Source organism: Rhinatrema bivittatum, chromosome 8 (assembly GCF_901001135.1).
Source record: "Rhinatrema bivittatum chromosome 8, aRhiBiv1.1, whole genome shotgun sequence".
NCBI lineage: Eukaryota > Metazoa > Chordata > Amphibia > Gymnophiona > Rhinatrematidae > Rhinatrema > Rhinatrema bivittatum.
This window is the reverse complement of record NC_042622.1, coordinates 248,772,023-248,797,694: the sequence shown is the minus strand read 5'-3', so window position 1 is coordinate 248,797,694 and position 25,672 is coordinate 248,772,023. Positions and strand designations below refer to the sequence as shown.

At 49.4% G+C, this 25,672-nt stretch overlaps 1 protein-coding gene across 1 annotated transcript in view; it reads right to left on the bottom strand.

Moving 5' to 3' along the window:
- CHAF1A (chromatin assembly factor 1 subunit A) overlaps window positions 1-25,672 on the bottom strand; it is a 384,823-nt gene that overhangs the window by 169,283 nt on the left and 189,868 nt on the right. Inside the window, 4 exon segments of the mRNA XM_029614524.1 lie at window positions 3,461-3,556; window positions 4,091-4,171; window positions 4,623-4,693; window positions 4,696-4,798. Coding sequence (XP_029470384.1) covers window positions 3,461-3,556; window positions 4,091-4,171; window positions 4,623-4,693; window positions 4,696-4,798 — 351 coding nt within the window.

Sequence of the window (25,672 nt, the reverse complement as noted above, 5' to 3'; positions counted from 1 at the left end):
GAGCGAAACATACCTCCCTGGTCTCCAGGCAAATAATGGACCACTAATAGTCCCCTCGGGACCAGAGGCCCTGCCCAGATTTTCGCACACACACTGCTCCCCAGTCTGAAAGACCGGCATCTGTGGCAAAGATCGTCCACTCTGGTACTAGCAAGGGAACTCCACAGGTCAAGTTGTCGGAGAGCAGCCACCTATCGAGACTGAATCACGCAGCCTCCATAAGAGGCAGGGGTAGCTGACATTGCTTGGAAATTGGACTGCACTGAGAAAAATAGCGATGACTGCAAAGGACGCATGAAAGCTAAAGACTACGGGGCCAGTTCCCATGTAGACATCATCGATCCTAGCACTCACAAGCAATCCCACACTCGAGGAGGATGTTTGAATAAAAACACTCGAATCTGTCCCTGCAGCTTTAGACTGTGCTCTGCTGTAAGGAACACTGCCATGCTGTGTGACAAACCGGGCCCCCAGGAACTCCACCGACTGAGATGGCTCTAGAACGCTCACAATAGTTGAAGCACTCTGTTGACAGCCAAACAGCAAGAGACTGATTTTGTCCGAATCAGACAGTCATCGAGGTAGGGATGTACCAACAGACCTTCCTTCTGTAGCTGTACTGCTACTACCTTGGCAAAAGTCCTGGGGGTGGTAGCAAGTCAGGTAATGCTGTCCCAGAATGGAGAACCTCAGAAAAACTTCTGATGGTTGTTCCTAATTTCGATGTATAAGTACGCTTCCATGAGATCTAAGAACACTCCACGTCAAATGGAAGCAAAGACGGTCCGCAAAGCCTCCATGTGAAAACGGGGTATGCGAAGACATCTGCTGACCCGATATAGGCAGAGAATGGACTGCAAGGTTCCTGCTTTCTTTGGCACCACAAAATAAATTGAGTAACGATCCTTCTCTTTTGTGCCCGGGTAACAGGCGTGATTGCGCCTAGATCGAGAAGGCGCTGCAATGTGTCCCGTACCGCCCGACGCTTCATGTCGTAAATGCACGGTGAGATTAGAAAACTATGCCTGAGGCGACGTGCCAAATCTAAAGCGTAACAGTGTTTTATCACTGAAAAGACCCACCGGGCCGATGTCACTTTGGGTCTATTCTTCGCAAAAGAGAGACAGACTGCCCCTACGATCGGAACAGAGGAAAGGACCGGCCGCGCATCATTGGGCTTAACACTCTGCGCGGACTGGGAGATTCCAGGCCTGGAAAACAGTCATCCTCGAAAGAACTGAGATCAAGACTATTGCCTGCCAATATTTTGACTATAGGCGGTAGCAGTTGAACATGGTGCTCAAGATTTATGGCTGCCCCGAAAAAGATCTAGCCGAAAACACACCTCTTGGCCTCGGCTTGTCCTCCAATAGCCGGTGCACCTTATTCTCTCCGAAAGATTGAATCAGGCCCTCCAGATCTTTTCCAAACAGCAATTTGTCTTAGAATGGTAATGAACAGAGTTAAGACTTGGAGGATAGCATCCGCAGCCCAGTTTCTTAACCACAACAGACTTCGAGCGGACACCGCGGAAACCATGGACCTGGCAGAAGAGCACAATAGGCTATACAGAGCATTGGCACCGTACGCGATTGCCGCTTCAAGGCGCCCAGCCTGAAGAGCCTCCTCCTCAGATAGGGACTCGATGGCCTGTAGTTGTTGAACCAACGAAGGCTCACCCTCAACGAGAAATTGCTACACATCGCAGCTCTGACCCCTAGAGCCGAAACCTCAAAAAACCTTTTTGAGCAGGAACTCCAGTTCCCTATCCTGCAAGTCCTTGAGAGCTGTCTATCCAGTAACTGGGATCGTGGTCTTCTTAGGAACCGCTGACACTGCCACATCATCCACCTTAGGGACCCTAAGAAGCTCCAAAGCCTCCTCCATTGCCTCAGTAAATTTCAGTCCCAAATCCGGAGTGTCCTAGTCCCGGAACCACAAGGCAGTGACCAAAAAACAAAATGGAAAGTAGGTGGACCCCGCAGGTCCAATAACAAGGGATCCATAGAACCCAACTGGGACTCCACCTGCAGGGCCTCAAAGCTCAATTCTCCCAAAATAGTAGGAATAAGGGGCTCTAACTCCTCCCATCTGAAGAGATGCACCACCTTTGGGTCATCACCATCCACTGCATGAGACCCCCCGCACCTAGCGTCTGGTCCTCATCCCCTTCAACCTCCTGAGGAGGCTGGGATGCGGGCTCCGGTTCATCATATTCAGAGGCCTCTGACGATGTATCCGTGCCAGGGAGGAGCTCCTCTGATCTTAATGGACGCCCTCCTTTAATGGGCTTTGCACTGCCCACTAACAGATCATTCGTTGTGCTTGATGAGGGGCTCAGGAAACCATGCTAGAGCAGCTGACCTCTTCTATTTTTATTTATTTATTTCCCAGCTCTTCTGGCTTTAAAAGCCTTATGTAAGAACAAAACAAAGTCTGAAGAAAAAAAAAGGAGGAGGAAGTTGAGGAGTCCGTAGCCCCCTCGGGGCTATCCCCTGTGGTATTAGTGGTCAATCCCCATGATTCATCCCCCTCAGGGATCGGTAGATGGAGAGATAAAGGCGGCGGGAGATTCCCTTCCCCCACCGCGGCCAGTGCCGCAGAGGTCGCTGCAGGATTGAAAATGGCGCCCGTCCGCTCTCAGCGGGAACAGACCTGAAGTAGAAAGCTCCAGCTGAATAAAGGCTCCGGTAACCTTCTACACCCGAACGACAATCCTCCTGGGGGCTGTAGAGGCTTCCTCTCCCCTTGGAAGACAGACTGAACACAAACCGCCATTGGAGAGTCGTGCAGCAAGCTGACCTTTGCAGAATGAGTACTGAGAGAAAAAAGTAAAAAATGTCTTCTTTCCAATGAAAAAAATAGCCAATAACCCCTGCGAAAAAGCCAGCGATCTGAGCCTGCCCGCAAGCACAAGGCAAATAAGAGTCCGAAAAAAAGGGGTTTTTTTTGTTTTTAAATAGTCAAACAAATGCACTGAAATGCAACAAAAAGACACTTGCCCAGTCTCCTGTGGGTCCTGGACTAACTGGAGTGAGTGAGCCGGGCTCCCCGGTTTCACTCACAGCACTGCTACTTACAGACTAATTGAGCTCTCAGCTCCTAGTCGCAGCTGCCTCTGGAACCAGGGGGAGGGGGGGGGGGGGGGGGGGGGAATGGTCCCCTCAGAACCTGACAACCTGGGAGGCTGACCAGTGTCTTTTTACTTCTTTAATTCATGTGTCTTTTTTTAAGCAACCTGTCTAAGTCTATTATAAAGCTAAGTATCAGAACAAGACTATAGGTTTTGCACCTACACCATCTACTGGAGACAGAGTCTGTCAAAACTTCTCTGTCTCCATCTGCTGGAAGGGAGGCAAAACCGGACTGATCCGGGTACATACAGGGAATTCAAAATTCACACCCAAAGAATGTATAATTCATTACAACCATCTTCACCAAGCCTCCTCCCTCCTCTTACCTCCTCTGAGGCACCTTCATCCTCAGAAAGGTATCCATGAGGCACAAAAAAACCATCATCCTCCTCCTCATCTTCTCCTGCCTCATCATCTTCATCCTGCAGAGAAAGGAAGAAATGGATCTAAACTAGTTATATGCTGAACCCTCAAGCAAAGCTGTTTTGTAATAGAATCACACACAAAACCACTGTTGCAATATAAGGCTCAGTGCATCAATATATGCAGATATATTTGCAAGAGGGGCTGGGGATATTTAGAAAGTTGACACTTTCCAAGATTCTTGCAAAACTAGCCTCATGCATTCTTCACACGTGGAGCACAAAGCTGAGCTATTCTAATGTCTTAGCAGTGAAAGCGGAGATCACTCATCGGCTCAATTGTCCACCTTAGTACATCTACAAACAGTGAGCAGGCAGGCAAAAAAAAATAAAGTTACTGGCCTTCCCTCTATTTACATAAATTAAACATAAAAACTAAGTACCTCTCATATAATTTGAAGTATTACAGGGGTACCTCCCAAAAAGAAAAGTAAGCCACTATTAGACAATACAACCCAATTTCGTGTGAGAGACCTACTAAATAGCTATGGTTCTGAGGCACTCTGGACTCAGTGTAAATAGGTTGACACTCACCCCCTCACTGTGGGAAAGCGACTCTCCAGGTTCTTCCTCTTCCCACTCCTCATCACTATCTACTTCATAGTCCAACAGCTTCTACCAAAAAAAATAAAAAAATAAAAAAATATCATAGCTATATTCACATGCAAGTTGGTTTACATTCTTTAGTTATGAGAACTCTGTAGCCCATGTAGAAGTAGTAATCTGTACAGGATCACCTGGAAGAGGCAGAGAATGATCAACAGATAGGTGTTAAGTACCCTAGAACTATGTTGTGGGAAAAATGATCTTTGATAGAAGCTCCACATTTCATCTGTAAAAAGGTGGCTTGATTGCTGATTTCCAAGCCAAACCCAAAGGATGCTCTGTCCCCATTAGAAGAGAGCATTTCATTATCTAGGACTAAGTAGAATCACCAAGAAAGCCTGATTTCCAGTAGAATGAGGATACAGGATGACATCAGTTCAAAAATACATCTGAGATATGTGAAAGATGGATTGTTCAATAATGTCAGTGCAAGGATAAGTACTGCCACGCATGCACTTACATAGTCCATAGACCATGGGTTCCTGGCATGGACTGTCTCACTCATCTTGTTCCATGTTCCCCAGTATGCCGTCGGTAATTCTCACAAAATTGCAAGAGCTTCATCCTTCCAAACCTTCTTCCTTTCTGGCACACCATCCTTTTCACCGTTTGGTCAACCAGAACCGAATCATACTGCTGAGGGAAACTTCGGGTATGGTCAATATTTGCACCTCACCTGTTCATTCACCATTCTCTCTCCAGCATAACTGCATCACTACAGAAACAAACACAGAGAAATGTAAAATATAGTCTCATTTATCTCCCCCTATCCTTCTATGGGAAACATTTTCAGCTTTTGTATTCCATTCTTAATGATTTGGAGGAAAGATCAATGGGTAATGGCAAAAACCTCTAAAAAAACTGCAGATTAGCCCAAGCCTCTTGTATGGTTCCATCTCTTGAAACATATATAACATATCTATCTTTTATCTGTTTTTATTTTAATGTAGACATATTTTACACAGTCAGCCGGCTAGTCACTAATTTATTTCCAGATCTTTAGAGGGCAGAAATATAGTGATGGATACATGTTATCTTACATGAATAATCTCCTTTCCTTGATTCCCGTCAGATCAGTTCAGATGCATGAGTTAATGTTCCCCTACCAGCAGATGGACTGAGGACATGTCTGCTGATGTCAGCCCTTATAGAGTCCTGTGCTGACCTCAGCCTGCCAGTATTCGTTGTAATAATTAAGCAATCTAAATATTCCGTTACACACCCCCAAAATCCAAGGGTTTTCAAGGCAGAACAACTACTCCATCTCCTATCTTAGGGAGTAAACAAGTAAAGCTGAACCAACTAAACACTATAGATTTCGTATTCAAAGTAAAAGCAACCTTTGGCAGTCTGGGAGATTTCTGGGACTGGTCTGGTCGGACTCAAGGAAATGAAATCATCAAGTAAGATTACATTTTTCCCTCCTCTTCATTCAACCAGACCAGTCCAGACACATGGGACCATACTCAAGCTCTCTCTCATCTGGATGTAACACTGTCAGCCCTGCTCTCAAAATGCAGGTCAACCCCCCCCCCCCCACACACACACACACACACTCCTTTGCCATGGCTTGGACATCAATTCAATAACGCTTTGTGAAGGAATGTAAGGAAAGCAGCTCTGCAAATCTCTACTAGAGATACCAAAATGGAGCTCTGCCCCCAATGAACCCTGTCCTTTGGAAGCTCCTTGGGCAACAGCAAAACCTTGGTTGTAAAAGCTAAGCCTGTCACCTCCTGAATCCATCATGCTATGAACATCTTTGATACTGTTTCACCTTTCCTGGCACCACTGAACAGTACAAAGAGATGACCCAATTTCCTAACCCTATTGGTCACCTTTGGATATCTGCATACATCCAGACTGAAGTTGCTAACAGACTCAGAGGACACCTTAGGAAAAAAGAAGGAACTATGCAAATAGACTGCCTCGTCCAAGAATCTCAAAAAAATGTTCCCTGCACAACAAGGCCTACAGTTCAGAGAATTGCCTGAACAAGCTAGCAGAAATATTGCCTTCCAAGTGAGATCCTTAATAGATGCTCTCCTGAGTGGCAGAAAAGGAAGGCCACTCAGGGATTCCAAGACCATCTTTAAAAGCCAGGAAGATATTCTTCTCCTTCCTGCAGTTGAAAAACCTCTTGCCTCAATGGAGCAAGCTCTGTTATAAGAAAATTATTCCTTACCTGCTAATTTTTGTTCCTGTAGTACCACGGATCAGTCCAGACAGTGGGTTATTTTCCCCTTCCAGTAGAGGGAGTCAGAGAAAAACTTGAAGGCGCCCTCCCCAGTCACTGGTGCGCCCTCTGCGTCCCTTCAGTATTAAGAATATCAAAGCCAGAAGAAAACATAGGATGGATCATGGAAACCAACGAGCCAACTGGAAAACGTACAAAATGTTCGAAAACCTGTGCTTAACTACAAGAAAACAACTTGCAAACTGAACCATTAAACAGGTACAGACAGTCTGAAATCTCCCCATCAATCGAGCTGCAAGACAATCCCAAAACCCATGAAACCTGAGGGTGGGAGTCTGGACTGATCAGTGGTACTACAGGAACGAAAATTAGCAGGTAAGGAATAATTTTCTTTTCCCTGTACGTACCCGGATCAGTCCAGACAGTGGGATGTACCAAAGCTTCCCTACGTAGGGTGGGCCCCGGATAGCCCTGCTCGAATGACCTGAGTGCCAAACAAGCCCAAAACCGGAGGTTGGCGATTTAACCAATAATGACGAGCCAAGGTGTGCAGCGACTTCCAGGTAGCTGCCCTGCATATCTCCTGTGGAGAGACTGCCTGGGTTTCCGCCCAGGAGGCTGCTTGGGCCTGTAGGGAGTGAGCCTTAATGCCCTCCGGAGGTTGCTTCCCGGCACCAATATATGCTGCAGAGTTGGCTGCCTTTAGCCAGCAAGCAATAGTAGTCTTGGAAGCCTCATTCCCCCTTCTTGGGACCGCTCCAGAGGACAAAGAGACGGTCCGATAGTCGGAAGTCATTGGTAACCTCCAAGTAGCGAAGAAGAACTCACTTGACATCGAGCCAAAGTTCCTTGGAATCCTTGTCAGGAAAGGATGGAAGCTCAACCGATTGGTTCAAATGAAAAGCTGAGACCACCTTCGGCAGAAAAGAGGGCACTGTACTCAAGGATACTCCCGAGTCCGAGAACCGGAGGAAGGGCTCTCTCCATGATAGTGCTTGAATCTCCGAGATTCTGCGGGCAGAACAGATAGACACCAAGAGGACTGTTTTGAGAGTTAAATCTGAGGGTAGCTCTGCGCAACGGCTCGAAGGGCGGGCCACCCAAGATCCGAAGAACCAAATTTAGGCTCCAGGAGGGACATAAGCTGCGAACTGGTGGATGTAGGTGCTTCACTCCCCTTAAAAAGCAGACTATGACAGGATGCGAGGAAAGAGGAGCACCCTCCAGGAGACGGATGAGAGATCCAAGGGAGGCCACCTGAACTCTCAGGGAATTGTAAGCCAAACCTCTATCAAGGCCTCGCTGTAGGAAGAAGAGGATCTGGACTACTGAAGCGTGACGTGGCAATATCCGGATGAAGTCACACCAGACCTCGAAAACTTTCCAGACCCAGACATAGGAAATAGAAGTGGACGTCTTCCTGGCCCCTCAGGAGCGTCGAGATAACCTGCTCCGGGTAGCCCCATCTCCGCAACATGCGCCTCTCAAAGCCAGGCCGCAAGACAGAAGCGATCTGCCCGGTCAAAAAATAGTGGACCCCGACACAGCAGGTTCTTCAGATGCCCCAGGCAAAGAGGGCCGTCCCACAGCGAGGTTGACAAGGTCTGCGAATCATGGTCTTCGGGGCCATCTGGTGCCACTAGGATTACTGGCCCTGGTGAATTTCTATCCTTCGAAGCACCTTTCCCACCAGGGGCCATGGTGGGAACACAGAGCAGGAAGTGTGTCGGCCATGGAGGACTAGGGCATCCACGCCTTCTGCGCTGTGCTCCCTTCTGCGACTGAAGAAGCGCGGAGCCTTCGCATTCCTCTGAGTGGCCATCAGGTCCAGATGGGGGGCCCCCCAATGTCTGACGAGCAGCGCCATCGCTTCGGAGAGTTCCCACTCCCTGGGATCTATGTGCTGACGGCTTAAGAAGTCCGCCTGAACGTTGTCGGACCCCTGCTATGTAGGAAGCTGCCAGCGGTGGAGTCTGCCCATGCCATTAACTGTCCGTCCTCCCGAGAGACATGCTGGGCTCTGTTGTTCCCTCTTGACGGTTGATGTACGCTACTGTCGTCGCATTGTCGGAGAGGATCCTTACCCGCCGGTGATGAACCAGAGGGAGGAAATGCTTTAACGTGATATGAACCGCCCTAGTCTCCAGACGGTTGATCGGCTATTGTCGCCTGCACTGACGACCATCGCCAGAGTCAACTTGCAATTGACACAGACCCGCTCCCCAGCCGGAGAGAGACTGGCATCCGTGGTGATGATCGCCCACTGAGGGATCTCTAAGTACACTCCCAGCAGCAAGTGGTCGAGACAGAGCCACCAGCTCAGGCTGTCCTTGGCAACCTCCGACAGCGGCAGGAGGGCTTGAAACTCGAGACATATGTTTCCAGCAGGAGAGCAACGGTCTCATATGTGCAAAGGCCCAAGGTACTAGATCTATAGTTGAAGCCATCGAGCCCAGGACCATGCTGTGGGGAGAGGGAGACAGCGGAATCGCTGTACCTGCGAGATAAGAGACTGAGCACGATTGTGACGGAGGAAGACTTTGCCCATGCTGGTATCAAAGCGTGCTCCCAAAAAGTCGATTGTCTGTGAGAGCGTAAGGCTGCTCTTGGAAAAGTTGACGACCCATCCCAGAGAGTGCAGAAGGTGCAAGACTGTCGATTGTCTGTTGACAAAGGTCCAGGGTGTCTTCGCTCGAATGAGCCAGTCATCCAGGTAGGGATGGACCAGAATCCCTTCTCTTCGTAGGGCTGCCGCCACCACCACAACTTTGGTGCAGGGGAACGGTCGCCAGACCGAACGGCAAGGCCTGAAATTGAAAATGTTGTCTGAGGATTTTGAACCGAAGGAAACGTTGATGCTGCTTCAGGATAGTATGTGAAGGTAAGCCTCCGTCAGATCCAAGGAGGCTAGGAATTCTCCGTGGTGTACCGCTGCTATTACGGATCGCAAAGTTTCCATCCTGAAGTGTGGGATTTTGAGGGCCTTGTTGACCATCTTGAGATCCAGGATTGGCCGGAAGGCGCCCTCCTTTTTGGGGACTACGAAGTAGACGGAATAATGGCCTGACCCTTGTTCCGACTGAAGCACCAGGAGGATGGCCCCTAGGTCCAGGAGTCAGTCGAGCGTTTGTTGAACTATATGTTGTTTCTGCAGCGTTCGAGGGAGAAAAGAGAAATCTGTCTCTTAAGGGGCGAACAAATTCTAAAGCGTAGCCGTGCTGTAGAATATCCAGAACCCAGTTGTCAGAAGTAATTTTGACCCACTCCTCGAAGAAGAGGGAAAGACGTCACCCTATCCTGAGAGTTGAGGAGTGGGTTGGCAAGGCTTCATTGGGCCCCTTGAGAGAAGTCATCTCGGGTTGGTCTGCGGCCCCGAAAGGACTGAGACCAGGACTGCCACCGTGAGGAAGGAAGTCTTTGCGAAGATGGTCTTGACTGACGAAAACGTTGCTGCCCCCGGAATTGGCTTCTGGTAGAGTTGAAGGTCCGAGGACGATCCTCCGGCAACTTATGCACTTTATTCTCTCCCAAGGGCTTTGATGATCTGCTCTAGATCCTCCCCAAACAACAACTTGCCCTTGAAGGGAATAGAACCCAACTGAGTCTTAGAAGAAGCATCCGCTGACCAGTTACAGAGCCAGAGAAGGCGTCTAGCAGAAACTGCTGATACCATCGATCTGGCCAAGATGCAGAGAAGATAGTATAAAGCATCCGCTCCATAAGCTATTACCACTTCTAGACGTTCTGCTTGCTGCGCTTCTTCTGGAGGCAGATCTTGAGTGCAAAGCAGCTATTGGACCCATCTGAGACCTGCGAGCTGCACCAGAGAGCTACAGACTGACTGTGGCTCTGACCCCTAAGGCTGAAATTTCAAAGATCCTCTTGAGGTAAACCTCGAGTTTTTAATCCTGTAAGTTCCGGAGGGCAGCTCCACCTGTCACCGGAATAGCAGTTCTTTTAATGGCCGCCGAGACTGACGCATCAACCTTGAGGAGTTCCAAATACTCCTCCGGGAAGGGGTAGAGCTTGTCCATAGCCCTGCCGACCCTTAGACTAGCCTCCGGAGAGTCCCACTCCCTGGACAACAATTGCAGTAACATAGGGTGGAAAGGAAAGGTGCTTGCCAGCGGGCACAGCCCAGCAAGAGCAGGGTCACCCTTCTTAGTTCCCGAAGGGGTAACTGGCGACTCCTGGGGAGCATCAATATCTAACTCCGCCAGAACATGGGGGATGAAGAGATCTAACTTATCCTTTTGGAATAAACGCAAGACCCGCGGGGGTCGCCTTTCACTTGCACGTATTCATCTGGCATATCTTGGACCAAGGCTGCCTCTGTGCCGCGCCCGAGCCCTTCTCACTCGGGGGGCTAGGTCCCTGCCGCGATTCGGCCACCGGACCGAGGCTTCATACCTCCGAGGGACCATGGAAATCACCTCGGGAAACTCAACTGGGGGAGGGACCAGAGGGTATCACCGCAGGAGTGCGGGGCTCGTCTTCAGGTATTCTACTATGAATTTAGTCGTTAGAATTTGGAAAAACGCTCAGCGAGCGTAAGGTAGCTCCAAACTGCTTTGTAGACAGAAATTACTGAGCTTCTGCACTTCCTGCAGGGGTATATGTACTACGTGCTGATGTCAGATCCGTCTCCAACTGCTAGCACGAGCACACTATACTCATTTGTTCTGAGTCCATCTGCTACACGCTAGGAAATAAGGCTCTTTGCAGACGTTGTGTGTGCATTCACCTACTGCCACCATGTAAGCTAATACCTAAAAATCCCACACCTTGCACTTGACTCCAGATTATGAGGATCCTTCCCTCTGTCATGTGCACACCCCCCTTTTGGGTGTTGAATCCAACCTCACGTAATTCCAAATTCTGGAAGGGAATAAACTTGATCCTGGCAAAGCTGACCATTCAGCTCAGCTCCTGTAATAACCATAATACCTTGGCAATGGCCATCTCTCCCTATTGCTGACTTTGCTCAGGTTAGCCAATCATCCAGCCAAGGATGAAAATAATCCCTTTGTGACACAGAAAAGCAAGTTTGCTTACCATAAACTGTGTTTCCGTAGATAGCAGGATGAATTGGCCATGCTGTCATGGGAACTGTCCATCAGGGCCCAGGAGGCGCAGCTTCCACAGGTAGCGCCACGAAGAGAGGTTGATCGGTATGTGGGTATATGCATCCTTCAGATCTATGGAACACATCCAGTCGTTGGGCTGAAGAATTGATAGGATATTCTTTAGTGATACCATCTTGAATTTTTGAGAAGGTGTTTGTTCAACTCCCGTAGATCCATAATTGGTCTGTGGGAATTAGGAAATATGGTGAATAAAATTTCCTCGTTTCGGGCATGTGGTGGAACTAAGTGAATGGCCCGTTGTTGTTGAAGGGATACGATTTCCTTCATTAGTTGGGGTTGCTGGTGTTTTGATAACCTGGCTGGTCGATGAGGCAGCTGAGGTTTTGTGGAAAACTGAAGTTGGTATCCCCCCTTTCTACAACTTCTAGAACCCACTAATCGCTTGTTATTGCTTTCCATTCTGCTAGGCAGGTGACATTCTGCCTGGTGAGTGTAGGTGTAGTGGTGGTGGCTGCACATTTAAAAAGATGACGGCGTTTTGGCGGAAAAAGTGGTCTGTTGGCTCTGTGGGCATTGACCCCTCGGGCAACCTCTTTGCTGCAGCTGCTGTGGTTGAATTCGTTGAGGCAGATTGTAGGCTGGGGTTCGATACTTTGGGTAGTGTCGGAACGGTTTGCTGCATTGGTACGGTTGTTTACGAAGTTGGGTAAAATATTTCTGTTGTGGAGGATACATTGATGGTTGTATCAAGGACTGCACTGCCACTGCTTCTTCTTTTAAGCTGGCCACCGTCTCTTGAAACCTATCCCCAAACAGGTTGTCAGCTTTGCAAGGTAGGTTTGCTAGTTTGCTATGTACGTCTTCGCGTATAGCACTGGAGCAGAACCACGCCATCCTTCTCGCCGCTATGGCGGATGCGGAGATACGTGACGAGGATTCAAACGCCTCATATATAGTACAAAGGAGGTGCCGGATGCCCTCCTCCATATCTTGAACTGGTTGAGTGATATCACTGGTATGATGTTCAGTGTCAGGAAGCACTTTTTTTTAATGTTTTGTACACATTCATATAAATACTGAACTATGTAGAATGTTTAGATTACTTACCTGGTAATCTTCTTTTCCTTAGTGTAGACAGATGGACTCAGTACGAATGGGATAGTATCCGCGTGCTAGCAGTTGGAGACGGATCTGACGTCAGTACGGGGGCGTATATAGCCCCACAGGAAGCGCAGCGACTCAGTAATCTTCCTTGCAAAAGCTGTTATGGATGTGTGTACTGACGCTCAGTGAAAAGTGAAAACAGGATTCCCCTGACCGATTGACAGTGGCTGGAGACCGCCAGCATTCCCAACCGGAAAGCGTTGACACCTGGTAAAGTGCACGCTCTCATGTAAACAAAGGCATGGCTTACCTGGAACCGGTGAAACTCATGCACACAGGCAGCGGGGCGGGATGCTGAGTCCATCTGTCTACACTAAGGAAAAGAAGATTACCAGGTAAGTAATCTAAACATTTCCTGGCGTGTAGCCAGATGGACTCAGTACGAATGGGATGTACAAAAGCTTTACCTCCCACCTGGGCGGGAGGCTGCCTGAGGACCATGCAAAACCGCCCTCGCAAAAGCTGAGTCCTCCCTGGCCTGGACATCCAGACGGTAGAACCTGGAAAAGGTATGAAGGGAGGACCACGTCGCTGCTTTACAGATGTCTGCCGGAGACAGCATCTGTGATTCAGCCCAAGATGCCGCTTGGGCCCTGGTAGAATGAGCCTTGACCTGTAGAGGCGGAGCCTTCCCAGCCTCCACGTAGGCGGCTCGAACGACTTCTTTAATCCAGCGGGCGATGGTGGGCCGCGAGGCCGCTTCACCTTGCTTCTTCCCGCTGTACAGGACGAACAGATGGTCCGTCTTTCGTAGGTCTTGTGTAAGTTCCAGATACCTGGGCAGCACTCTGCCAACGTCGAGATGGCGTAATAAACGACCTCTTCAGATTTCTGCAAACCCGCCGTGGTAGGCAAGGATATGGTTTGATTAAGATGAAACTGTGAAACCACCTTAGGCAGAAAGGAGAGAACCGTACGAAGGTGGATAGCCTCTGGAGTGATCCTAAGAAAGGGATCACGGCAGGACAGTGCCTGTAACTCGGAGATGCGGCGTGCTGAACACACCGCCAGCAAGAATACCATCTTCAAGGTGAGAGAACGAAGAGACAGGCCCCGAAGGGGTCGGCAGGTGGATCCGGCGAGGAAATCCAAAACGAGGTTGAGGTTCCACAAAGGCACAGGCCACTTCAGTGCGGACGAATATGCTTGACTCCTTACAGGAAGCGAGAAACATCCTGGTGCCTGGCGATGGTCTTGCCATCCCTCCTGGGACCATAGCAAGACAACGCAGCCACCTGAACCTTGATGGAGCTGAGGGACAGATCCTTCTGAAGCCCATCCTGCAGGAAATCCAACACAATAGGGATTGTGGTTGCATGTGGATTGGTGCCATGAGTGTCGCACCATGCTTCAAATACTCTCCAGATCCGGATGTATGTGAGGGATGTGGAAAACTTGCGAGCCCGGAGGAGGGTATCAATCACGGGCTCCGAGTAACCCTTCTTCTTCAATCGAGCCCTCTCAAGGGCCATACCGTAAGAGAATTGAGCCGGATCCTCGTGAAGAATGGGACCTTGACGTAGAAGGTCCCGGAGAGGAGGCAGGGGAAGGGGCTCCCCTGCCAGTAGCCTTCTCATGTCCGCGTACCAGGGTCTTCTTGGCCAGTCCGGCGCCACGAGAAGAACTAGGCCCCGGTGTCTCTGAATCTTGCGGATGACAGCTCCTAGCAGAGGCCACGGAGGAAAGGCGTACAGTAGAGTCCCTGGGGGCCATGGCTGGACCAGGGCATCGATGCCGTACGAGAACGGGTCGCGCCTGCGGCTGAAGTATCTGGGTACTTGAGCATTGGACTTGTCCGCCAGTAAATCCATGGCCGGAATCCCCCAATGATCGACAATCATCTGGAAAGCTGTGGGGGACAGCTGCCACTCTCCTGGATTCAGGCTTTCTCTGCTGAGGAAGTCTGCTGTGGTATTGTCCTTCCCAGCAATGTGGACGGCGGAGATGTCCTGCAGATTCGCCTCTGCCCAAACCATCAGCGGGGCGATCTCCAGAGATACTTGTCGGCTTCTGGTTCCGCCCTGCCGGTTGATGTAGGCCACCGTGGTGGCGTTGTCCGACATCACTCTGACCGCTCTGTGCCGTAATCTGTGAGCGAATCGAAGGCATGCCAAGCGGACTGCCCGGGCCTCCAGGCGATTGATGTTCCACGTTGACTCTTCTCTGTTCCATCGCCCTTGCGCGGTGAGTTCTTCGCAATGTGCTCCCCAGCCGCTCAGGCTGGCATCCGTGGTGAGCAAGGTCCACGTGGGCGAGGACATCTTTGACCCCCTGCTCAGGTGGTTGGACTGCAACCACCACCGCAGCTGGGTCCGAACTCTGGCCGGTAGAGGAAGGTGCGTGGAATAGTCCCGTCGACGGGGGCTCCAGCGGGAGAGCAGGGAATGCTGTAGAGGTCTCATATGGGCCCGCGCCCAGGGCACCACTTCCAGGGTGGATGCTATGAGACCCAGGACCTGCATGTAATCCCAAGCCATGGGCCGACTGGCTCCCATCAAATACTGGAGACGTTGCCGAAGCTTCAACTGTCTCTTGGTCGTAAGACTGACAGTGTTCGCCCGGGTGTTGAACTGTACTCCCAGATACTCTATGGACTGGGAAGGCTGCAGACAGCTCTTGCTGAGGTTGATCACCCAGCCCAAGCTTTCCAGAAGGGCGATCACTCTGTCGGTAGCCCGCAGACTCTCCTCTCGTGATTTCGCCCTGATCAGCCAGTCGTCTAGGTAGGGATGGACTAGAATCCCTTCCCGTCTGAGTGCCGCTGCTACCACTACCACCACCTTGGTGAATATCCGTGGCGACGTTGCCAACCCGAAGGGCAGAGCCCGAAACTGGAAGTGGCAGCCTAGGACCTTGAAGCGTAGGTAGCGCTGATGATCCGGATGGATCGGGATATGCAGGTATGCCTCTGACAGGTCCAATGCCGTGAGGAATTCCCCTGGTTGTACTGCTGCCTTGACGGAGCATAGAGTTTCCATGCGAAACCGCGGGACGCGTAAGTAGTGATTGACGGACTTGAGGTCCAGGACAGGCCGAAAGGTACCCCCTTTCTTGGGTACCATGAAATAGATGGAATAATGACCAGAATTCACTTCCCAGGCAGGTACTGGGATGATGGCTTTCAAGGACAGGAGCCTCGCCAGTGTAGCTTCCAATGCTGCCTTCTCGTGCGTGGGACAGGACGATTCCTTAAACTTGTCCGGGGGGAGACTATGAAAATCCAGGTAATATCCCTCCCGGATCATGGCGAGGACCCACTGGTCCGACGTAATCTCGACCCACTTGGGGTAGAAGAGGGCTAACCTGCCCCCTATGGCTTCGTCCCCCAGATGAGTCGGCGCATCCTCATTGGGAGGCGCGGCCGGGACCCGAGCCCGGTCCTGCTCCCCTCCGACGCTGCTTGGCCAGAAAGGACTGATTCCTGGCCGGGAGGAAGTGTGCGCCTGGTAGCGACCCCTGTAAGGAACAAAGCGCTGTGATCCCCCTGCCCCTGGAGGGCCTTGGAAAGGCGTGCTGGCCCCTTCGGAACCGATCTTCCGGCAATCTGGGCACTGGAGAGGTGCCCCATGCACTGGCCAGTTTGTCAAGGTCGCTGCCAAAGAGAAAGGAGCCTTTAAAGGGCAATCTAGTGAGGCGTGTTTGGAAGGCGCATCCGCTGACCATTTCCGGATCCAAGAGCTGCCTCCTGGCGGCCACGGAGGATGAAATCCCTTTAGCTGTTGTGCGGACCAAGTCTGATGCCGCATCTGTTAAGAAAGGAAAGAGCGGGTTCCATGTCCGCCGCTGGAGCGTTGTTCAGAGCCTGTGAACAAACAGCACGTGTCACCACCGTGCAGCAGTGGCGATCCGCAAAGATAAAGCTGCCACCTCAAAGGTTCTGTCGCAGAATGGCGTCCGTCGCCGGTCATGAGGCTCCCTGAGGGCTGTCCCCCCTTCCACGGAATGGTAGTGCGCTTGACCACAGTGCTAATCAAGGCGTCCACCTGAGGGCACGCCAGCGACTCCTGTATAGCCGGTGCCAATGAGTACATGCCCCTCAGTGCCCGACCCCCCTTTGAAGGCAGCCGCTGGAGCCGCCCATTCCAAATCGATCAGTTTGTTGTGACGCATGTAAGAAAGGAAAATGGCGGGCTGTAGACGAAGACCTTCCAGCAGGTGGGTTCTGCGCCGGGGGCACCGAAGAGCTGGGACCAGTAAATATCCAATTCCGCCAGGCACCGAGAATCAGGTAGGAGAGATCCTCTTTAGGAAGAACCGCCTCATGGTTCTATATGGCTCAGTCCCTGGAGGAAGGTCCCCCCTCATCCGGGAGCTCGGATTCGTCCGGCGAGACCTCCTGGTCCGACTGATCCGGACTGTCCAGCGGCGGGAAGTCCCGCTCGCGGATACGGGCGTGATGGCCCCAGGAACCGGATCTGCAGGAACCACCACCGCAGAGCAGGCGCAGCAGGCGCCGCAGGCGCAGCCACGCAGGAATGACAGGAACAGCCGAAACGCCGGGCCAGGCTTGGCAGCCGTCCATTGAATCTGTACAAAAGCATGATATTCCCTTAAGAGCTCCACTCAGGTAATCGAAGCTATGCCTCTAATCGCCGGGGTACAAGCTCCCCCGGGATTCCGGATTGGTCGAGACTGCCCCCTAACTCCGGGGTAGCCCCTGGGGAACTGTCCACAAACCGTGGCTGGTCCAGACCGAGGTTCGCACGGCCATCCTCACATTGGGCACAAAGCGAGTCTGGCTCATCACTGCGCGTGGCCCGAAGCTGGCATGCAGAGCAGAGGCCAAGGGCTGCAATGCCCGAGGTAGGGGGCGCCGGCGCCGCAGACTCCGCTGCGTCCCGCTCCATCGAGTGATAGGCGCTCAATAAGAAAAAGCGGCATCAAGCGGCGCTTAATAGAACAGGCGCTCAATAATCCCATGCGGCAGCAAAAAGGCGCTTAATACAACAGGCGCTCAAGAATCCTATGCGGCAGCAAAAGGCGCTTAATACAACAGGCGCTCAATAATAATATGCGGTTAGCGCTAGACGCAGTGTGCGGGCAATAGGCTCTCAGTCATAGGCGGGCAGCCATACACGCTCAATATGCATTCAAGAGGCGTTCAGCAATAGGCGGCCAGCAATATACGCTCAATATGCATTCAATAGGCTTTCAGCAATAGGGGGCCAGCAGTATACACACAAAACTCTCCTAATAATTCAAATGCCTTATTCAACATCATAAAAACCTCACAGAGGACAAAACACTACCACACACTCACACAATGATACCAACTTAACTCAAGACCCTTGCCACGTTCTTCAATGACAAATCAACAGACTAATAAGCTCTCTCAAACAATCTACTACCACTGATGACTGGTTAGAATCTAAGAATATACCCCAGTGGTCACATTTCAACCCTGTCTCCAACACTGAAGCCCGAAAAAATGCTAAATAAAATAAATCCCTGCGCGTCATGAACTTGACACTATCCCAACACGGAACCTCAAAGATATGGCACATATCATCGCACCCCATCTTAGCCGCCATCATGAACAAATCATCAGAAGAAGGCGAACTCCCAACTGAACTAAAATCAGGCAACCATCACTCTCCCATTCTAAAAAAGAAGAACCTAGATCCGTCAGACCCGAAATAACTACCCGCCCCATCTCCAATCTACCCCTACTAGCCAACTGACAGAAAAAGTTGCTTTATCCCAACTAACGAACACCTTGAATTCAAACAAACATACTACACGCGAATCAACACGGATTTAGAAAAAAAAATCACAGCCCGGAAACACTTCTCGCCAACCTATCCAATGAAATTCTAAGAAGTGCTGACATCAAGATTAACCACCTCCAATACTCCTAGACCTCTCCGCGGCATTCGATACCGTTTGATCACAAAATCCTTCTATCTAGCCTCACCAAACATCGGCCTCTCGTCGGCACCACCCTCAAATGGTTCACCTCCTTCCTAAATATCAGATCCTCAAGGTCACTATGAATAACATCTCATCAAAACCCCTCCTCTAGACACCGGTGTACCACAAGGTCTGCCCTTTCGGCCACCCTCCTTTAAACATCTACCTAATCCCTCTCTGCCACCTCATCTCCAGTCTTGGAATAAACTTTCTTTCTGTACGCCTGTATGACATTCAGTTCATCATCCCTATCACCAACTCAATAGAAGACGCTCTCAGCACTGCTGCCAAAACACCTAACCACAATTAGTAAACATGCTTCAACAAGTTAAAATTATGCCTAACATGAATAAAACTGAATGTATCCTCATTGGAAGAAACGTCTCAGACCAAACCATCTCCCTCAACTCTCTTCTAATCAAACAACATCTCCATACCTCTAAAAGCTTAACAAAGGACCTCAGCGTATGGATCGACAAAGATTCTTAACCTAAAAACAAACATAGCAACCAAACCAAGGAAGGTTTCTATAAACTTCATGTACTAAAACACCTAAAACTGCTCCTCCACCATCAGGAATTCCGAACAGTACTACAATCCCTGATCTTCAGCAGCCTAGACTATTTGGCAACTCAATGTTACTAGGTCTCCCCAATCCACCATAAAACCACTACAGTTACTGCAAAATGCCGCTGCTAGAGTACTGACCGGAAATAAAAAATCGGATCACATCACCCCAGTATTAAAAAGTCTACACTGGCTACCAATCATTCAGAGAATAGAATACAAAACCCTGACGATCATCCACGACGCAGTACACAATACAGATAACTCCGCAGTCAGTAAAATGTTCCACCTCCACAAACCTCAACGGAACACCAGAACTTCTGACAAACAACTTCTCGAAATACCCACATATCCCATGGCAAAGCTTACGAACACCAGAAATAGAGCTCTCTCCATAGCTGGGCCAAAACTCTGGAATGCCCTACCATACTACCTAACCAATATCATCGATAAATAAATCATTCAAAAAAGAACTGAAAACCTGGATCTTCAGCCAGACTTTCAATGATGACTTAAGCAAATTACAATTGTGATGCCTTAAGCCTCCACCTCCTTCTCCCCTCTTCTCTTTTCCGCAGATATTTACCCCTTCCTCCTCCCACTGCCTCCCCCTCTATCCCCCCCACCCCTACCTCCCACCCATTCCCCCCCCTTCTTTCCCTTCATTTACCCACTCATACTTTCTTGTATTTAGAGCATGAGTTTGTATATACCTTCCTCGTTTTTCGTTTCTATATTCATTTTTGTTATTTGGCTTAAACTATTTTAGTTATTTCCTGTTACAACCTGCTCCATGACCTGTTATATGCATATACTTTTGTTTCACTACTTGTTCTATGTATCATTGTTTCGTTTCAATGTAAACCGGGGTGAAGGCATGCGCTAAACCTCGGTATATAAAAGCTTCAAATAAATAAATAAATAAATATGCATTCAATAGGCGTTCAGCAATAGGTGTTCAGCAATAGGCGGCTAGCGTTATACGCACAGTGGCATGCAATAGGCACACAATAAGCCAGAAACTCAAAAGGAGGAGGAAAAGCCGTGCCTATTACGGGCGCGGAGTACCTGAACCAGGCCCAAGATGGTGTCCTCCACAGCGTGCCACGCCGCCGATCCTCTGTGCTTCGGAGACCTGTAGGAAGAGCGGTGCACCTTACCAGCGTTGGCGCTTCTCGGCTGGCACACAAGCGGTCTCTGGCTGCGGGGGAAGGGAACACCTCGCCACCGCGATTAGAGGATATGCACCCGCTACCTCGTCCACGCCGGGACCGAGGGCCTCGTAGGCTACACCCGAACGTCGTCCGGGGGCTATGTCACTGCCGCGGCTCGGCAGGACCGAGGACTTTCCCACCGGGGGAGCACGGCAATTACCCCGGGAGCTCGCTGGGGGAGGAACCCGAGGGTATCTACCGCAGGAGCGCGGGGCTCTAAGCCTGAATAGGCAATAAACAACAAAGTAGAATCTGAAATGAGAAGAAAGAGAAAAAAATCAAAGTAGTCTTGGAAAGCACGCTCGACTAGCGTGCAGGCACTCCAAACTGCTTTGGAGACGGAAATTACTGAGTCGCTGCGCTTCCTGTGGGGCTATATACGCCCCCGTACTGACGTCAGATCCGTCTCCAACTGCTAGCACGCGGATACTATCCCATTCGTACTGAGTCCATCTGGCTACACGCCAGGAAATTGATGTTACTAATGCGGGCAGATAGCATTGCCCCCTGGAACAATTTCCTTGTGAATTTGTCCAATAATTTCTGTTCTTTACCCAGAGGAACTGAATCATGCATCTGGGTTTTTTTGCCCATTGAATGGCTGACTACCACCAGCGATGAATGAGGCAATTGTGGTATAGAATAGAATGGAGATTGTCTTATTCTGATGGACAGCATGGCTCAGGAGGATCCTCTAGAAGGTCAGATGGATATCCGGTGGACGTAGCTGGTGATGTTTGAGGGGAGTCCGGTTCAACACTGAACAGAGGCTCTCGTGGAAGAGGCAGATGTTCTGTAGGTTGTGGTGACGGTTCCCTTGGTGACTCTGTCCCTTTATATTCTGGGGAGGAGGGCATTGTAAGGTTTTGAGATTCATGATCACTCCCTGCTGGCGAGGGAGGTAAAGTAAAAGTGGACTGCATAGCTTCAAAGAAGTCAGCAAGAGCTGACGATAGCTGGGTAAAAGCTTTTGCGACTGAGCTGGCATTTGAGGTCTAGAACTTTTTTGAACTCAAAAGGTGGCAATGCTGCTTGCAGGATAGCAGCATCTGGAGCCCCAGAGTGGTGTTTTTGCGGTTGTAAATCTTGAGTCACTCTCCTCTTCTTCTTTTGTAATGGCTCCTGCATCCCTCCTCCAATTCTCTATGTCTGGAACTAGATGAGAGATTGGAAAATATTTGTAATGATGATGATGTCGAAGAAGAAAGTGAAGTCACTTGTACGTATTCTTCCTTGAGTGTGGGGAAAAACCTGTCGTTTGACCCCCGAGCAGTGGTGGGGAATGTTCTGAAAAATGTGGGCTGGATGACTTGTTTTCGACTTCTGTTGTCTTTTAGTCATAGTGGGTGTCCCCCTGTGAGGAACGTGACGCTTTTTTCTTCTGCAGGCCCATCATTTGTGGTTCCCGTGTGTCTGTTGTTGAGGATGGCTGCCCATGCGTCGAAACCTTCTTTCTGTGCGTCGATCCCAACGCTAATTGTGTCTGTGCTTTTTTAGCCGGCTTTGACCGCACTTGCGGGTTTGAAGTGGGAAGCGTCACTGCCTGAGTCGATACTGGCAGGGGGAAACTGTGAGCAGCATACGAAGTTCCCTTGGTCGATTGAGGCACGGACGGCTCCGTATCTCAGTGACTAGGCCTTTTTGAGGCCTGTAAATGCCGAGCTCTCCTTGCCACCTTGCTCTCATGATGACCTCCATTCCTGGAGGTCTGAGGTTCAACAGACGCTGCCCTTCGTACCTTTGGGGGCTTGTCCTTAGTCAGGCCTGGGGAGGAATGGGCCTCCGATGGAGGTGCGTAAAAACCCCCCGCTGCCATTTTTAGTTGAGAAATCTGAGCTCGCTGCTGCTGAGCTCTCGGTGACATCCGGCCGCAGTGTGGACAAGCAGCCTGCTCATGCTTGGGTCCTAAACACTGATAACATCTATCATGTCCATCGGTGATGGACATGATCTTACCACATGAGCAGGGTTTGAAGCCGGACGGCCTGGGATCTAACTTTTTGGACATTATGTTTTCCTGCTAAGGAGAATGAAGCTCCGCGTGCGATCCCCCGAGCGGAAAAAACAGACTGAGGAGAATCTATTTCTGTGCGGGAAGGCATGTGCAGCCGCACAGAGCAAAGTTCTGAATTCTACTGTGGAAGCTCCACCTCCTGGGCCCTGATGGATAGTTCCTATGACAGCATGGCTAATTCAGCCCTGCCATCAACGGGAAAACCAGAAATGACATCACGTTTGCAATAGTCTGGCCACACTGGTGTTCCTCCTTCAGAGGAATATGAAGCTAGGCCACTGTCAAACCCAAGGAAGTCAAACGTTTGCCTTCTCTAAACTGCCAGGACTTAAGGTCTGTCTTTTCAAAATGGAGACTTTAACACCCTTGATGACTTGCTTCAAGACCAGAATAGATCAAAAAATCCCTTCCTTCTTGGGAACCACAAAGATATAGAATATCTTTTGTCCCCATTTTAACACTGGACCTGGCACTACTGTCCAGCTTTACCCACATTGCCACCTTTAAAATGGGAAATACAGGGGGACACATAAAGTATCTTTGACAGAAACTGGACATTCCCTGGCACAATCTTTTCTCACAACTTCTGGCACTCACCAATCTGCAGTTATTTGGACCCATCTCTAGTAAAAGGCCAAAATGCAATTGCCTTTCAATAATTCCGGAGACTGGGCCCTTACATCTACTGGACAGTTTCTAAAGGTTAAGTAGCTTATGCTTCATGGACTTTGAATACAATTTCTGTGCTCAGGAAATGAAAGTCCATGTTTTAGAACAAGGATACCCTCCCTCTAGGGGTTATCCAACATTCATTTAAAAGTGCTATTAAATTTAACAAGATTATAGTCACGTTTGGTATGCATGTTGCCCTACACTCCTCAGACCTGTTTAGTGCAACTTTGACAAAGTGTTGAGCTTGCACTCTGTATTTCAAGAGGAGCCTTTTTTTGCACTAAAGAGCCTGGAATCTCCAGGATTATTTGGTTTCATCTTTTATTTCAAACCTCTGTTGTACTAGAATTAGAACATAAGGTTGGGCCATTTTCCTTGTGAACACTGCAACATATATTCTAGCTCACTTAGTGGCAATGTGCTGCCTTTTCTTCTTCGACATCCTTATGTTTTAAGAACATTTACTATATTTTTTTTATTTTATTTATTTAAGGTTTTTATATACCGGCAATCATGAGAACATATCTTGTTGGTTTACATGAAACGGGAGTGCATTAAATACATCAAACTAGAACTCAGGTGACCGAAAGTACAGTTACAATTAACAAGGGTGGCAGAACTTGGTGAAGAGGAAGAAAAAGGAAAGAATAAATGGTTAAACGATATACAAGTCACATTACAAGTTATGTACAAATGGCATGATTAATGGCATGATTATATGTGAAATTAAGGGAGTCCTCTACATGATTTGGTGCCATTGTCCCCTACATTAGAGAAAACCTTGTGCACATTGCAAATACGTATAAAGGAACAACTCAGTTGTATACAGTGTAAGAAACCTGAGGCACCGCAAGTCACGCATTGGGTGACTGATTTTTTTTTATTTTTTTTGAGGATAAGAAAATTGGTTTTTACCTGATAATTTTCGTTCCTGTAGTACCACGGATCAGTCCAGACTCCTGGGTTTTGCCTCCCCTCCAGCAGATGGAGACAGAGAAGATTTGACAGACTTTGCCCTATATTCTAAGGTGCCACCCACAGTCAGTCAGTATTACTCAGTCACAAAGCAGAATGGATCAAAACCAACTATATACAACTAACATATAACTGGAACTGGATCACTAATCCCAAATGGGAACAGAACCTGATGAATATGATAAAACAGATTGATCTGCAGACCAGAAATAAAAGAAATTAACGGACTCTCCATGACCTCTGTGCACAGAGTGGGCGGGACTCTGGACTGATCCGTGGTACTACAGGAATGAAAATTATCAGGTAAGAACCAATTTTCTTTTCCCTGTACGTACCCGGATCAGTCCAGACTCCTGGGATGTACCAGAGCTTTCCTTACCTGGGATGGGTTCCGGAGAGGCCCGCTCTTAGCATATCTTCTCCAAAGCCTCCAGAACCTGGGGCCTGGACATCCAGCTTGTAATGTCTCGCAAAGGTATGTAAAGACGTCCAAGTAGCCGCTCTGCAAATCTCTTGCAGGGAAACCTATTGGCATTCTGCCCAGGAAGCCGCCTGTGAACGGGTAGAATGGGCTCAAAGTCCAACCGGCAAGGGCAGCAAGTATGCGGAACTTATAACCTCTTTCAGTCATCAGGCTATTGTGGTCATAGAAGCCAGATTACTTCTTTTTGGAACACTCCAGAGCACAAAAAGATGATCCGAGACACGAAAACTGTTCGTAACTTCCAGATAACAGAATAGCCCTGCGAACATCTAACTTTCTATGTCCTTAGAAAGGGGATCCGACCGATCCAGCTCCGAAAAAGACAAGAGCTCCACTGATTGATTCAAAGAAAAAGAGGAAACTACCTTCGGAAGAAATTAGGGGACCGTTCGCAAGGATACTCCGGAATCTAAAATCCTCAAGAAAGGCTCTCTGCAGGATACCGCCTGAAGCTTGGACACCCTATGAGCAAAGGAGATAACAACCAGAAAAAACACCTTTAACGTGAGGTCTTTCAATGTTGCCCTTTTCAAAGGCTCAAAGGGCGCAGTACACAAGACTATGAGGACTACGTTTAGGCTCCAAGAAGAAGGATAAGGGTGTCTTACTGGCAGTTGTAAGTGCTTTGCTCCCCGAAGGAATGGAGAGACATTCGGATGCACAGCCAAAGCTACGCCTTGTATGGTACCTCGTAAACAACCAAGGGCCGCCACCTGCACTCTCAAGGAACTACACGATAAGCCTTGGCTAGCCCGGCTTGCAGGAAACCCAAAATATCTGACCGGACGCCTGGGTAGGGACTACCTTTCGCTCCACACACTAAGATTCGAATACTTTCCACACCCGGACGTAAGACATGGAAGTGGACGTCTTACGAGATCTCAAAAGTGTAGCTACTACTGCCGTCAGAATAACCCTTGCTTTTCAGACGCTGCCTCTCAAAAGCCATGCCGCTAGACAAAAGTGATCGACCTGGTTGAAACAGACGGGACCTTGATGTAACGGGTTCGGAAGATCTTGAAACCGCAGGGGCTGGGCTAAAACTAGATTGACCAGATTCACAAACCAAGGACGGCGCAGCCACTCCAGAGAAACAAGGATCACGTCCACCAGGTGCAGTTCTATTCACCTGATCACTTTGCCAAGCAGTGGCCAAGGTGGAAACACGTAGATGAGGACATTTGTTGGCCAGAGAAAAACCAGGGCATCTACTCCTTCTGCCCGTC